The sequence below is a fragment of the Salvia hispanica genome, chromosome 1 (assembly GCF_023119035.1).
Source record: "Salvia hispanica cultivar TCC Black 2014 chromosome 1, UniMelb_Shisp_WGS_1.0, whole genome shotgun sequence".
NCBI lineage: Eukaryota > Viridiplantae > Streptophyta > Magnoliopsida > Lamiales > Lamiaceae > Salvia > Salvia hispanica.
The window spans coordinates 4,204,019-4,220,120 of record NC_062965.1 but is presented as its reverse complement, the minus strand read 5'-3'; the positions used below and the strand labels follow the sequence as shown (position 1 = coordinate 4,220,120).

General features: G+C 35.6%; 2 protein-coding genes across 2 annotated transcripts; one reads left to right on the top strand and one right to left on the bottom strand.

The window, feature by feature from the left end:
* Window positions 1–5,078: 5,078 nt before the first annotated feature.
* LOC125201121 (cellulose synthase-like protein G1) lies at window positions 5,079–12,776 on the top strand. Its single transcript, XM_048099061.1, has 8 exons — window positions 5,079–5,706; window positions 6,453–6,542; window positions 9,156–9,287; window positions 9,384–9,596; window positions 9,688–9,790; window positions 10,733–10,896; window positions 10,989–11,336; window positions 12,112–12,776. The coding sequence occupies exons 1-8, from the start codon at window positions 5,122–5,124 to the stop codon at window positions 12,655–12,657; spliced, it is 2,181 nt and encodes a 726-aa protein (XP_047955018.1). The 5' UTR covers window positions 5,079–5,121; the 3' UTR covers window positions 12,658–12,776.
* A 1,527-nt stretch (window positions 12,777–14,303) lies between these two features.
* LOC125205117 (transcriptional regulator SUPERMAN-like) lies at window positions 14,304–14,961 on the bottom strand. Its single transcript, XM_048103936.1, has one exon. The coding sequence runs from the start codon at window positions 14,953–14,955 to the stop codon at window positions 14,413–14,415; it is 543 nt and encodes a 180-aa protein (XP_047959893.1). The 5' UTR covers window positions 14,956–14,961; the 3' UTR covers window positions 14,304–14,412.
* Window positions 14,962–16,102: the final 1,141 nt, after the last annotated feature.

Genomic DNA, 16,102 nt, shown 5'->3' with positions numbered 1-16,102 from the left:
ATAATGCGGAAAGATATGATCAAGGAACTCGGTGGGATAAGGAATGAATTGATGGGAAATCGGGAGGCAGTGCAGACCCTGAGGGGAAATATTGCTGATTTGGCGGTGAAATGTGCCAAACAGAATGATAGGATGACGGAAGCGGTGGAGCTTTCAATGAAAATGTTGAAGTGGATGCAGCAGACGCTCCCCTTGACCCAGTTGAGGACAACTCCTGGGTCCAGCAGTGAAGTCAGGCAGCCCACTCAGAGCAGTCCCTCCGTCAAGCGACCACAGCAGTCGTTTCAGATGATCTCTTCGACCATTCCCGTGCAAGTTCCAGCCCCACCAAAAACAAAGTCTATCGTGAGAAAGTCAGTACCGGAAATCCCAGAGCAGAAGGAGGAAGAGCTGGAGCAGCCAGCTAAGAAGAAGGTGAAAGTGACCCGCCCCGGAATCCCACCCCAGTCTGGCTCTCGAGGGAGCCAGCCCCAGAAATGATCAAACATCTCTTGACCAAGTAACTTTTATTTGTCGTTCTTTTAATTTTTTTTATTATCTACCTGTTATATATGTGTTTAACATTTGTTATATCTTCTCCCACTTAGCCCACTGCGTGGTCTAAGTGTGAGAAGTTTGTGTTTTCTGTTGTTTTATTTGTTTTCCTATGTTTTTTCTGTGTCTTTCTCCCACTTAGCCCATTGCTTGGTCTAAGTGTGAGAAGTTTTATGATTTTGGTTTTGCATTGATCTCTCTGTTCCCCCCTTCACGACGATGGCTTAGGGACAAGCTTGAGTGAAGTGGGAGGGGGAGAGGAGTCAATGCATTACCCGTGTTGCATGTTAAGAGTCTGTTAGTTTTAAGTGTTGTCACATGAGCCAGTGGATTTAATACGGCATGATCCCCTTAGTGAAAGTAATTGAAGATATGAGACATTTCAACTTAGAAGCTTTTTCCTTAAATGAGCCTAGTTAATTTGAATGAAGCAAGAATGACGGAGAATGCCTCTACTTACTTAGTTGTGAAGCCCTACTATATAGTGAGTTATAAACCTCAGATAACTTTGAGCTAACAAATGTTTAAGGGTCACCACTGAATGCTTAGGGAAGAAGAGCTATAAAGGAGAAAAAAAGGGAATTGGGTTATGAAGGTATAAACTGGACGAAGTCCAGGGGAAGGTGTTATAAGCTGGACGAAGTCCAGAGGAAAAATTAAAGGAATAAGCTGGACAAAGTCCAGATGTTGAAAAAAAAAAAAAAAAAAAAAAAAAAAAAAAAAAAAAAGAAAGAGAGAGGAGGAGGAATAAGCTGGACGAAGTCCAGAGGGGGGAATGGTCTAAAACAGGAATAATAATAGCCTGACCCAGGAAGGAGAAAACTCTCATAACCCAACGCTTCAGTGGTGTAGCATTAACTTAAGAGAGAATCGATCCTAACATCCCTGGTGAGGAATGAGTGATCGAGTGAACCTAACAATTGGGTAACGCTTCAGTGGTGTAGCATTAACTTAAGAGAGAATCGATCCTAACATCCCTGGTGAGGAATGAGTGATCGAGTGAACCTAACAATTGGGTAAGTAGAAAGCTATCTTGACAAGCTGACAGATTGGCTAGGTAAAGGAAGGGAAAGGGCCTATTTGGAGGAGTGCAAACTATTGGAATGACCTTAATCTTGTGGGGACAGATGCCTAAAATTGAAACTAGCTCGTGTATATATGTGTTTTGCGTGTTTGTGTGATTTTCTTATATTTCTTAGTTTTTCTTGTGTCTAGGTCTAGGAGTCGGTCAAGAGATAACCTCGCTTGAAATTTGCCTTATTCTTTTTCTTTTCTTGTCTTTATACTTGAGGACAAGTATGGTTTAAGTGTGAGCAGTTTGATAAGGCTAATTTCATGCATCGGTATGTGCAAAAAAATGTTATAATTTGCTGGGTCTAACACGTTTCATAAGCCAGGTGTGTGAAGAAAAGCGCTAGATCAAGGAAGTAAAGAAGGAGATGGTCTAGCGAGAGAAAGGAATGAAAATGAGCAGAATTTACAAGGAAAAGTGGCGTGACAGAGGAGTCTACAGCTGAGGGCAACAAAGTCATTATCAATACCTTGCTGGGCCCACTAAAACGCCTATAAAAAGAGAAGAGCATGCAGCGCAATGGATACAGTTTTTCCACTCTTCTTAGCTCATATATTTTTACACACACTTGGAATAGGTTCTGGGGGTAATCGTGATAGGGGGGGTATTTTCTAAAGATTTCGTGCTTGGTAACACCGTCCTAGTGAGGGCGAAGATACAATTGCTTTTAATTTCAGCTGTTTTTGCTAGTTTTCACCGTCGAACTTCACTTTTGGGAGTCGACTTTGATGTTGATGATGTTTAACTGCTTACCGTTCATGGATCTGAGTTTAGTTGTTTAATTTCAAGTTATTTTGCGTAGATCTTCCTGCTGTTAGCCTAATTCTTCAATTGCTATGTCGATCTCTGTTTATTTCGTTATTGAGTTGTTTGATGTGGAATTTGGTGACAGATCTGTGGTTGTTTGAGTACTCGGAGCTTTTAATTGTAAAATCTGACGTGATGGAGAATTTCTTCTGTTTGGAGTTTGTGTCGGACGCTTGGATCCGAAGTGGATTTAGCGTCTGAAGTCGGTTTTGGCGTGTGAAAAGACAGTAGTTGATAGAATCGCTTTATTTCATCTTGTTTTCTATTTCACTTCGTCTAGGGTATGCAGATCTGTTAAGTTTTTTTTCGTTTATTATGCATAGATTTGATTTTAAGGTAGTAGCTCTGTTTTTTATTCGCTTATGTGTTTTCTCAAGAAATTTTATGCGAGTTTGGTTGTAGAAGACGATGTTACTGTCAGTTAGTACTAGAGTTAGTTATTCTGCCACTTTTCAGTCGTACTTTGCTTTTTAGACGTGGTCCCCACCGTAGAATTATCTCCTAGGTCTAGTTGTTAGGTTAAGTTTCTTTCTAAGGTTCCTAAGTCAAGTTAATTTTAATTTTCCTCAACCCAAGAAAATGCGTGGCAGCAGCAAACACCAAAAATACTTTCAAATCCTTGATTATGAGTCTTACGCATCCTTCTCTGTGGGATCGATCCCTACTTCCCTATACTAGGTTTAGTAAAGTGGTTGAGGGTTTTTTGAAGCGGGAAAGTACTTGTGTGTCCGACGTCCGGGATTCCGCACGACCCACGAGTTCCTAGACCAAGTGATCTAGTGGACTTGCTGGATCTGGGGAACCTGCTTTTTCCTTATTTGAATATCGCAACACTGCACACACACTACACTTATATTGTCTCATTCCCATCGCTTCAATGTTTCAAGCACATTTTATGGGAAAATAAATGTTATGTATGGTATGCAATGTCATGTTTTGTTTTATATGAGATGTCTACCTGAAGTGGCTTTTTACTATGTATGATTAATCGAATCTGGGTCTGGCTGTGGGGAGTGTCGTACCCAGGCTAGTGTACACGAAATGTAGATCGGGTGTCATCCTCCGAATTGGCTTGTCTAATGGCAGATGTGGTCACATTTCATGTCATGTATGGTTCATATATGGTAAATGAGAATGGAAAATGGTTGATCAACTAACTTTTATGGAAAGGAAACGATTAAGTACACTCGGCCTTTTTTTTAAAAAAAATGATAAAAGTCTGTGGTAACTCAATGGATGGCTTGACAAATATGTTTTTATGAAAATGTTTCTACATGTGTTTACTGAGTATGTCAAATACTCAGACCTGCATATATTTTTAAAATGTACAAGTTGAGTGATGATAACGATGGGCAGTGTTGAGTAGAGATGACAATTATCTTTGGTAGAATGTTGTTTGGATGCATCATGTCCCATGATGCGCTTGAGCGCAATAGGTATTTCTTTTTAGTTCTCATGTTGTTGAGATACTATTCTTTTTCAAGTTATATCCATTATTGGAAGCTATGTCTAATTGCCCCTTTCTTCTCCCGCTTCTTTTAATCCTTATCCCTTAGTTGTGATCAATCGTACGTACTATCTCTAGAATATATAAATAGTTGAGCCCCTACCATTATTTTTTCTACGTACGACCACAACAAAAAAAGGTTCATTTCCGAGCACATTGCTAGCAATAACAAAAAAAAAATCTAGCATTTTTTTCAAGTTATATCCATTATTGGAAGCTATGTCTAATTGCCCCTTTCTTCTCCCGCTTCTTTTAATCCTTATCCCTTAGTTGTGATCAATCGTACGTACTATCTCTAGAATATATAAATAGTTGAGCCCCTACCATTATTTTTTCTACGTACGACCACAACAAAAAAAGGTTCATTTCCGAGCACATTGCGAGCAATAACAAAAAAAAAATCTAGCATTTTTTTCAAGTTATATCCATTATTGGAAGCTATGTCTAATTGCCCCTTTCTTCTCCCGCTTCTTTTAATCCTTATCCCTTAGTCGTGAGCAATCGTACGTACTATCTCTAGAATATATAAATAGTTGAGCCCCTACCATTATTTTTTCTACGTACGACCACAACAAAAAAAGGTTCATTTCCGAGCACATTGCGAGCAATAACAAAAAAAAATCCAGCATTTTTTTACCGCATCTACGATTAGTCGTAAAATATTAGTTTCCGAGCGCATTCTCCATTTTCCGAGCATATTCTCGAGTTCGAGACCAAATTGGAGCTCGCAAAACACAAATCTTTTTGTAGTGGAAAATCAGAATGCACACATACAGAGCATGCTAAACCGCATAATGTGAAAAATATACTATTACACTTCACGCATGAAAGATTTAAACCTAAGACCATCGCCAAAAATAAGAGTCTTATGATGAGACATCAATTTTACTACTTGAGCATATAATAAATTTACAATAATAAACATAATTGTATATTTGTCATGATCATATATGTAAACATAGTTAATTTACAAACACGATTCTCTTATTTATGTATGTGTGTCTTTCGCTGTGTAAGGACTAATAAAAGTCTAAAACCCAACAATTATTTGAACCATGAAACAGTAGCTTCACCGGTTCAATCACTGATCTGATATTTAAGACATTGATAAAGACCGTTGTCTATAAATAGAGAATGTAGTACTACTCAATCATTTATAAACAATAACAAAAAGAAAAAAAAAATAGATACATCAAAAAGAATGGAGAAGTCATCACTCCCTCTAAACGAATGGCATTCCATGAAAACTCAGAGAGCGATAAACCGCCTCCACTCCTTCATCCATGGCGCCGCTCTCTCAGCCCTATTCTACTACAGAATCTCTTCCATATCCAAAACCAACAGCCCTATTCTGTTTCTTCCCCACCTTCTCATCTTCACAGCCGAGCTAACTCTCTCATGTTTGTGGCTCCTCAGCCAGGCCTCGCTCTGGAACCCGGTGGCTCGAACCGCGTATCCCGAGAGGCTGCCCGGGGACGACCACCTGCCCTCTGTGGACGTGTTCGTGTGCACTGCTGATCCCGCGAAGGAGCCGAGTTTGGAGGTGATGAACACCGTTATATCGGCCATGGCGCTCGACTACCCTCCCGATAAGCTTCACCTCTATGTCTCGGACGATGGGGGGTCCCCTGTCACGCTACGCGCCCTGAGACGGGCGCGGGAGTTTGTGAAGGTGTGGGTCCCATTTTGTAAAAAGTATATGGTGAAGGAGAGGTGCCCTGGGGTTTATTTCATGAGAGAAGAGAGTGGTGATCATGACTTCTTGGTTGAGAAGAAGGCTATTGAGGTTTGTCTCTCTTTTGTAGGAAAATAGTAAAATTTTGTCAAATTATTGTTCGTGTCACAAGTTTGAAAAATCAACTGATAATCTTTGCAATTGGTCACATAGCAAAAATTTCTATGGCTTACGAGTCTTAAATTATTAATGTGGCCCATATATGTCTTCAAATTAATAACACCAGGGCCCAGGAATATAAAAGGAAATGATCATACTCGAAGAGGCAATGTTATTTTAAATAATTTAAAGTTTTTTGAAGGAATATTTAGTGATTAAATACATAGTAGAAAATTTGCGAAAAAATGTAGTGTAACTCATGATATTAGCAGGTTATTTTCAATTTGCAGGATGAATTTGAATTTAACTAGAAGCTTATTGGATGGTCGGCTGATATTAAGCCATGTCAAATTTGCAATTATGTTATTTAATTTAAGCAAATAAGGATATCTTTGCATGTTTTTCGTGAGTCGACTGTTAATGATATGATTGAAAAAATAGTACTATTGCTAAGAATATATAGTATTTAACTATGTGCGTTTATTTTACTAGCTAATGGTGTGTGCAGTGGGACCATTATGAATTTAATTAATCTATATCATTTTAAACAATTTCAGATATATAAAAATTTAACATTGAAAATACTTTTATACTACATTAAAATCAGTAAAAGATGTTTAATTATATACATGATCATGGTGATCCAAGTTTAATCTTTCATTGTTGCTGAGATTATTTGAATATTTGGTATGATGTAGAAAGCATATGAGGATTTCAAGAATTCTTTGGACAAGATTATTGCTGAGGAAGACGTAAAGGCCAGCAGGGACCATTCACCATTAATCGAGGTATTGGAAATTACTTAATTTCAATGTTTAAAAAACCGGACCGTCCAGTGAACCGGCGAGGCTATTGGTTCACGGTTCAATCGGTCTGACCAGTTCAATCGGTCTGACCGGTTCAATCACTGGTCGAACCGTTTTACTGTTACAAATTATATAAAATATATTAAATTTAAATGAATGATCAAATTTAATTTTTTTTTATCAATAAATATAATTAAATGTACAAATTACAAGTTAGTGTGGATAAAATTTTTAATATTTTAGATATAAACAAAGATAATTCATAATAATTCAAAAAATTATACGGCAAAATATATAAATAAATATGAATTATTAATTAGTTTTGATGAAAATATGCTATATAGTAAATAATTTATTATAAACCTTAGACATAACTACTTATATTTACATAAGTACCTATATTATACAAATAATAGTTAATTTTAGTAAAAAAGAGTGAATTTTAGATGATAAATATATTATCATATTAATACCTACTCACTAGAATATAAATTTAAACTTGAATGATTAGTTTGAGTAAATAAAAAAAAATTAATATAATAATAACTAATGTTCATGTTATTAACCAGAAATGTTTGTGGTGGAGTAGTAATGGTCTTGGTCTCTTGACCAAGAGATCATGAGTTCGATCCCCACCAAAAGCACTTATTTTACAAAAAATTTAAACAATGAAGAAAATCGGTTTCCGGTTCCCGGATAGACCGGTTCGGCCGGCCGGTTTCGTCGGTTCGCGGCGGCCCAACATGCTGACGGCTTTATGGAGAGAACCGGCTGACCACTAACCGGTTCGCGGCCGAACCGGTCGAACCGGCCGGTCCGGTCCAATTTTTAAAACACTGCTTAATTTGGTAATTAATTACTATTATTAAATACTACTTCATCCATCTGTTTCAAGGAAGATGACTCATTCCTTAGACGACACGATATTTTAAGTAGTTTTATTTTATGTGTTAAAGTAGAGACAGTAAAGTAACAGAGAGGAAATTACGTAGAGATAAATGTGTTTCCAATTTTAATAATAAGTCATCTTAGTTGAGACAAACCAAAGAGGAAGGTGTGTCATCTTTAATAGGACGGAGGAAGTATTGTTTTTGTTAATTAGAAATGATAATGATAATAATAATAATAATAATAATAATAATAATAATAATAATAATAATAATAATAATAATAATAATAATAATATAGTAATACATAATTTTTTATTTTGCCAACGGACAAAAGATGCAGGCGATTAGATACTACTCCAATTTTGGTATAGTACTTCCTCTGTTACTTTATAGTTGGGACATTTTTTTATTAGCTTAGAGTCGAAGAAATGAATGTGTATTGTGTATTAAGTTGGTATGCTAAAGTAAGAGAAAGATACAAAGTAGAGAGAATAAAGTAGAAAAATGAATATAGTAAAAAGAATAGAGTAAGAGAAAGAATGAAGAGGAAAGAAAAAATAAATTATTTATAAAAATATCCAAACTATAAAGGATTTTTCGAAATGAAAAAATGATTGGACAAAGAAGGAAAAGAGTGAGTATCTTTTATTAGAAGATAATCCTTTCCATATATAGGGAGTATTAGTTTATATACGGCCTGCCTATTTTAAGTGATTCCATTAGAATACAAAGTAAATTTAGTTAACATGAAATTGACTCCTCTATATTGTGAGTACTACGTAGAAAGTTTAGAATACGGAGGGAGTACTACGTAGAAAGTTTTTGGTATAAGCCGCTATAGTGTGATTTTTCACTTGGACTCCTCTATTCGATTTTTGGTTTCACCCTGTGTTTTAAATTTTAATCACTTATTTAAAATTCTATTAATTTTAATATATTTAGTTTTAACTGATCATATCCCTGCTCACATATATACTACTCCCTCCGTCCCGCTTAAGATGACACGTTTTCCTTTTTAGTTTGTCCCAATTAAGATGACACATTTCCTTATTTGGTAACTTTCTCTCTCCAATTAATACACTCAACCCCTTTTTCTCACTCCTATTAAAATATCCATTTTTCATTATCTCTCTACTTTAATACTTACACCCACCTTCTCTCTCTCCAATTAAACACTTTAATCAATAACTCCTAAAACCTCGTGCCGGCTAAGCAATGTGTCATCTTAGCCGGGACGGAGGGAGTAATCATTTTCATGGATATTTATAAATACAGACTATGACTATTAATTTATTATTTTCTAAACGTTCCCATCAAATTTATTTAGAGGTATTATATATTTTTCAAATTTAATTTAACATCTATAATTTTAAATAATAAAAAAAATCAGATTTTTAACTTTTGTTTTAAGGATTAAAATAGGAAATAGATATACTACTTCACCTAACTGTCACAACAAATGAAATTCAGTGTCATTAGTAACAAAATAATGCTTGCATCAATTTCTCACTCTCCTTGCTATTTCTAGCCGTACATATTCAATCCAGACCACGAAGTTATTGATCGAATATGACAGGCCATATGTGCTGTTATATCATAATGGACCAATAGTAGAAAAATATAAATAAGAAGTCACTATATATCAATCACATAATTATTTAATTTCCACAATTTGAACTACACACATTATCATTTATATTTATAGGTTATCAACGATGGAAATTTCAACGGTACAGATTCGAGCAACGATGATGAGATGCCGCTTGTCGTCTATGTTGCTCGCGAGAAAAGGCCGTCTCATCCCCACAATTTCAAAGCCGGAGCTCTCAACGTTCTTGTAATTAAATTCTCAAATAAAATTGAATTGATTCTTTTATCTTTAATATCTTGTGAGTAACCCACTAGGCAAGTTGATTTCCTTTAATGTGTGTAGCTCCGAGTATCGGGTATGATTAGCAACTCACCGTACATTCTATCGTTGGATTGTGACATGTACTGCAACGATCCGACGTCGGTTCGACAAGCAATGTGCTTCCATCTCGACCCTAAACTCTCGCAGAATCTTGCATTTGTTCAGTTCCCTCAAATATTTCACAACATCAGACGCAACCACGATATCTACGATGGTGCTTTGAGATTTCTTTGGGTAACAATACATTCTTTTGATTCATGTCACATCAATTAGTTATATGTGAATAATTTTGCATAATTTTAATATCACCATTGATATATGTCAGACGAAATGCGACGGCTTGAATGGGCTTAATGGGCCAGGCTTGATAGGGACGGCCTTTTATATAAAGAGAGAAGCACTCTATGGGATTCGGAAACTTCAACCAAGTAAAGTTACAAACCAACAAATGGGGATACATTACTCTCATACTCCCTCCCTGCCCTATTAATTGTTCTCATACTCCCTCTATCCCCAATTAATTGGCACAAATTATCTAAATATTTGTAGCATCGGTATAAGTATGTTAGAAAGAGATGAATAATGAGAGAAAACAAATTAAAAGATTAGTGATAAATATATTTTTTTTAAAAGTAGAAATTTTAATTTACAAAAGTTAAGAATTAGAAATCCATATTCTTACAATATTCTACTATCTTCGTCGTTGAAAAATAGAAAATTTTGAAACGACACGTGTTTTAATGCATAAGATAGAGGAAAAGAAAATTAGATAAAGTAAGAGAGAAAGAGAAAGAGTAGGGAAAATACTATTAATGGATTGTGGGCTCCACGTCCTAAAATAGAAAAGGTTAGAAGTTTCTATTTTTAAGAGACGACCCAAAATTGAAATAGATTCCATTTTTTAATGGACAGAGGTGGTAAGAAATAAGAAAATATATTAAGTAAAAGTAAAAGAAATACGAAGTGATAGTAAGAACTCAAGCACTCAAATGGCCCCCATTCTACCATGTAGTTTTCACCTCTATATGGCGACGGGCGACCTGTTGTAACGCCATGATAGAATTCGATTAGTCCAATTTAAAATTAATTAGTGCTGAGTAAAATAGTTCATGATATTTATATTATAGTTCTAGTTCTTTCTCTATAACCATAAAGATATTTGTATGTGTTTCATTTGGGAACGTCTACAATCTGGACTTTCTGATACAATGAAATCACTAACGGACAAAAAAATGTAATCACGTTAATTAAAAATGCACAATTATAATGCTTCATAAGTAATAATAATTCATGAGGCTAAAACAAGTGTAATTTATCCATTTTTTTCCACACATAATTTGATAGTACATTTTTCATTTTCATTGGTGTAGATGTTAGCCCCAACCAGCTCAAGGAGTATTATGGTTCGTCCAACGAATTCATCAAGTCGATTTACAGAAGCTATAAACCAAATTATCCAACCAATTCATTGCAAAAAGAGGTGCAATTGCTAGCTTCTTGTAGCTACGACAATGGCACAAAATGGGGGCAAGAGGCAAGTAGTCCTATATATTTCAAATCAATCCATTAATTCTATACTTATTGCAACAACATTGATAAAATTTATAGATATAAATCAAAATGTAGGTGGGATACAGATATTTTACAGTAGTTGAAGATTACTTCACAGGGTTGAATTTGCATTGCGAGGGGTGGATTTCAGTGTATTTGAACCCTTCAAGGCCATGTTTCCTAGGTTCATCTCCGATGAGCCTAGGCGATACACTTGTCCAAAACACGCGGTGGTATCTCGGACTCAGCCAGGTTGCTCTATCCAAGTATTCTCCCTTAGTCTATGGGGCGCTGCGAATGTCGCTTCTGCAAAGCATGGTCTATGCAGAACTGGCATATTACCCGATTTACTTCCTCCCCGTTTACATCCTCGCCCTCGTCCCTCAGCTCTTCCTCCTTGCCGGCATCCCTCTGTATCCCGAGGTACGCCTTGAATGTATAAATTTATGATACGAAAATGAGGATGAAACACAGCTTAACTTTTAGACTATTATGAATCGGAAAAATCAGGCGGTTCGAATGTGATCCGGTCGACGATTGAACCGATTTATTATTTTTTTAAATGAACTAAATAGTATCGATGATGACTTTGATAACTTGAGTTGCATTAAGCTCAAGTTAGAAATGAGAGTGAAAGAAATAATTTTTTGAATACCATGCTTTGGTTAGAACTTTCAAATTATTGGTACTTCCTCCGTTCCTTCATAGTTGAGTCATTTTTCCATTTCGGGAAGTTCCCTCATAGTTGAGTCATATCCATTTATAGTAATTTTTTCCTCTCTCTTACTTTACTCTCTCTTACTTTATTCTCTCTACTTTATTCACTTTTTACTTTATTCTCTCTACATTTTTCTCTTTCTTATTTTTTTATCTATTTATTTAACACACTCAACATTCATTTCTTAAACTCCGTGCCGAAAAGTTCCGCCTCAACTATGAGGGAACGGAGGGAGTATCTTTTAAGATATTTAGGTAAAAAATTGTTTATCATTTGATGTTTGTACTTATTTGTATACTTGTAGACTTGTTGGCATTTAATAGTATTAAGATTGTGTTCTACAATGTCTTTTTATTTGTTTATCATATTCACTAAATTTTAGTCACTTGGCCAATGGTCAGATCGGTTCGATCGATTGAACTATATTGGTTCACTTATCGCTCAAATTTTAAAATTCAACACGATCTTTTGCGTACGCAGGTTTCAAGTCCATTTTTTGCTGTGTTTGCATTCGTCTTCATCTCATCGCAACTCAAGCACGCGCAAGAGGTAATGGCATCCGGGGATTCCCTCACGACATGGGCGAACGAGCAAAGGGTGTGGGTGATTAAGTCATTGACATCTTACTTTTTTGGTTCTTTTAACGCGATCTTGGAGAAAATCGGCTTGACGAAAGCCAGCTTCGTGCCAACAAGCAAAGTCATGGAAGATCAAGTGGCCAAGCTTTACCAAATGGGGAAATATGATTTTCGAGCCCCGTCCATTTTCATGGTCATATTGTGCACCATTTACATGGTAAATCTTGCTTCCTTCGTCGTCGGATTCGGGAGAGTTTTGCATAATGGGAGGATGAATGAGATGGTGATGCAGGCTTTTGTACCATTGTTTGGTGTAGTTATGCATTATCCTTTGATGGAGGGAATGGTGTTGAGGAAGGATGTGGGAAGAGTTTCTCCATTGGTTTCGATTCTCTCTACTGTAATTTCCTCTCTAATTTCGGCTTATGCAGCTCTAATTGCTCGTTAATTAGTATTTAGTGATGGTAATGTTACTAATGTATTCCTTTTGTTTTTCTCTTTGGTGTCTCATTAAACGTATATCTTATGTTTTAATTAAGTATATGAAAGATTCCCTATATTATTATATGTGTTACATGAATTAATCATTTAACCGAAAAAGTTATAAAATATCTATAGATCACCGTTAGTGTAAATATATTTTAAAGTCGTCGATTTAAAATTTTGACCCTTTTAATTTACCGGACACCTACTAGAGTGAATGATTATTAGTATAAGATTTGAAGTATTTATTTAAATAAATGGTATTATTTCTTAGTTGGGAAGTAAAAGAGGGTCATTCAGTAGTCTGCAAAGCTTTTGAAACTTAGTAGAAAATCAATTTCCAATTGGGGGAATGTGATGATGCCATTCGACACCTGGACGTTGTCGGGAACATGCAAACTATCATGTTTTGGGTAAGGCCCCACTCTATTTAATTAACTCCATTGCTTAGAATCATATGATGACACCATATTGTAAGAAGTAATATTCATGCTAGATTGCTAGCTAATTTAGTTTGTCAGTATGTGACTCTGTGTGTATTGTATTGTGTGTACACACCAACAGGGATTTCTGATACCTATGTAAGCGTATGATGTTATGTATTTTTGTTACAGTATTATCTAATTACAAATTTATAATCAAACAGATCTAGATTCATTTCTTATAATGTGTGTGGAGTAATTAAACGCAGTAGTTAGGAAATTTACTTATTGCATATTTGTTTCTATCATTTGTTCGAATTCTGCGTATGAATTAATTACTTTCGGTATTAATGTGTATGTCAATTTGGTGTAGAAATAATTTTCAATACATAGTTCAATCAAAGAAAACTAGAAAGTTGTTTTTTAAAAATGTGAATTGACATTGTAATGTAGATTCTATTTATACGTAATAAAATGTGTGGAATGAGCTTGAGCTATCTTAGTTAATTTACTAGAATAAATCTGAATGATTGTACTTATTGTTTTTTATTCAATTTACATACACATTTAGTTAGGACATTGAGAATAAAAATAAAAATAAAAATTCTTTCAATACATAAGGCCTGATACAGTAATTACTTGCGAGGGTCCACAAAGGATCTAATGATTTGAGAGAACACTTTGAATAGGCTACAGCCGTGCTTAAACTTGCAAAGAATGGAATCAAGAACACATAATTAATCTAGCCAATATAATAAAAAATATGTATATCAATTTTAATGAGTAATTGCTATTAAAATAGTACTACATGTAATTGAACTAATTCGCAACATTTACGCTTCCATGAATGAAACTATACTTAGACCAGTAAAAAAATTTAACAATAATACATCTGAGCCTCGGAATCTTATGAAAATTCTCTTTTATCCATAATCACCGAATAGATTTCGGAAAAAGAAATAATTATATATAAAGAATAAAAACGAATATCAATTGTTTCTCTCAATCTACGTCTCTCTCCGAAGACAAAATACATCTATATGAAAATCGCTCCTCACCAATCAACATATTTGTCTCATTTTATTGCAGCCTAAGAAAATCAGGAAATGCTACTTCAAACTATATAATTCCAAAACTAACATAATATAGAGAAATAAATATATAATACATAACAACTGAAAACCTAATATATATGAAAGTACAACATAGAATAAGAAAAAAAAGGCACATATATAATATAAAAAGTGATGAAAAATTTCATCATTAATTCTCAATAAAATATTATCCTTAAAGGCTAACTAAGTGTATCCGAGTCGAAGTTCCAAATCAAGCTCCTCCTTACTAGATGGACTAATCAGCCCAATCTCCAAATCCAACCTCACAAACCCCGGCTTCTTAATCTCCGACGACCCGAGAAACCCTCTCGCCGCCCTCACCTTCATGAAATCCGCGGTCACGGGCGTGGCCGGGGGCAATTTGGAAGTGAAATTGGGGAATTTCATCGAATTAGGGTTTGGGTGAAAACTAGGGTTTGGGTCAAGATTTAGGTTTAACGGACAAAGTTGACCGCCGCTACCTCCGCCGTCTCTCGGCGGAGACTGCCGCAGCCTCGCCCGGTCCCTCCGGTGGACGTTCATGTGGCCCCCGAGCGCCTGAGCCGACCGGAACTCCCTCTTGCAGAAGCTGCACACGTAGCTCCTCGGCGGCCACGAGAACCCGGCCGCCACCAAATCCCCGTCCACCGAGCTAGGGTTGCTGTTGCTGCGGTCGCTCGTGAAGTCGAACGACGGAACTTTGAACTTGAAATGATGCATTTGCTTCATGTTGCTGGCCTTCTCCATTTTTGAGAGAGAGAGATAGAGGAGATGGAGAAGGAAGAATGGGGGATTGTGGTGGTGATATAGAGATGAAAAGAGGGTTAGTGTGTGAGAGAGAAAGGGGAATTGGGTGGAATTAAGTGTGAGTTCCACTTCCCTATGTTAGGTCATTGCTTACTAATTGTGGAACCTCGTCCTGCCAATCAATGCCAATTTAGGAAAGTCATCTACTGGATCTTCTTTATTCCTCCTCACATTTTTGTGTCACACATTTTTGCAATTCAAGAAAAATATTTAATGTGTGCTCTGCGTTTGGTGAATGTGTGTGTTATGCATATTCAATTTAGTTTAGGGGGCCACATGTGATTGCAACTTGGATGATGATTATAACTATTGAAGCTAGATTGCTCTTTATAGGGATGTTCACAGCTACTAATTGGAACTCGTTTGCTTGCTACCAAAATACGTTATCATGATTGTCAACAAAAAATTAAAAATAAATGGTGTAATAGAATATGCTGAGCTCAACAATGGGGATCTATTTAACTCTTTTAGAGTTAGAAAGTTTGATTTAATTTTTGTAGATGATCAGATCAGGGATATAAGATTCAGTCACTATAATACTTTAATAAAAATATCACTGAATTACAATATGCTCGGATCTAAAATTTCATTTATTAATTAGATATCATTTGTATAAAAGAGGTTATGTGATATAGGGACCGATAAACTTGTTTGGTGCTCGTAATATTTGGGTATACGTCAATAATAATGATGATAAAAAAAAATTTAGTCTTCAAATATATTATTTTATAATAAGCATGTTGAAATTAAAGGTATGATGAGTAAACACTTGTCAGTTCAATAGATAAATGTGAGTAATTTAGGAAAACTAATGAATACTTTGATTTTGACTTAAAAATCAGAAAATTACTCTCCTACTCCTAAACCCTCAAACAAAAATTAAAAGAGTCACACGAATTGTAAATTGCACAACTCTAACAAAAATTACCATCCTCTACGCAGATAAAATGAAAATGATAATTTTCAAGAATATTAATAAATGTGGAAATACTTAAGAAAAACTATAGATCTAACGCCTGTGTTATGAAAAGTGGACCATAATTTTGGGAGCACCCAAAATAAAAGAAGCACTATACTTTGTAGTGTG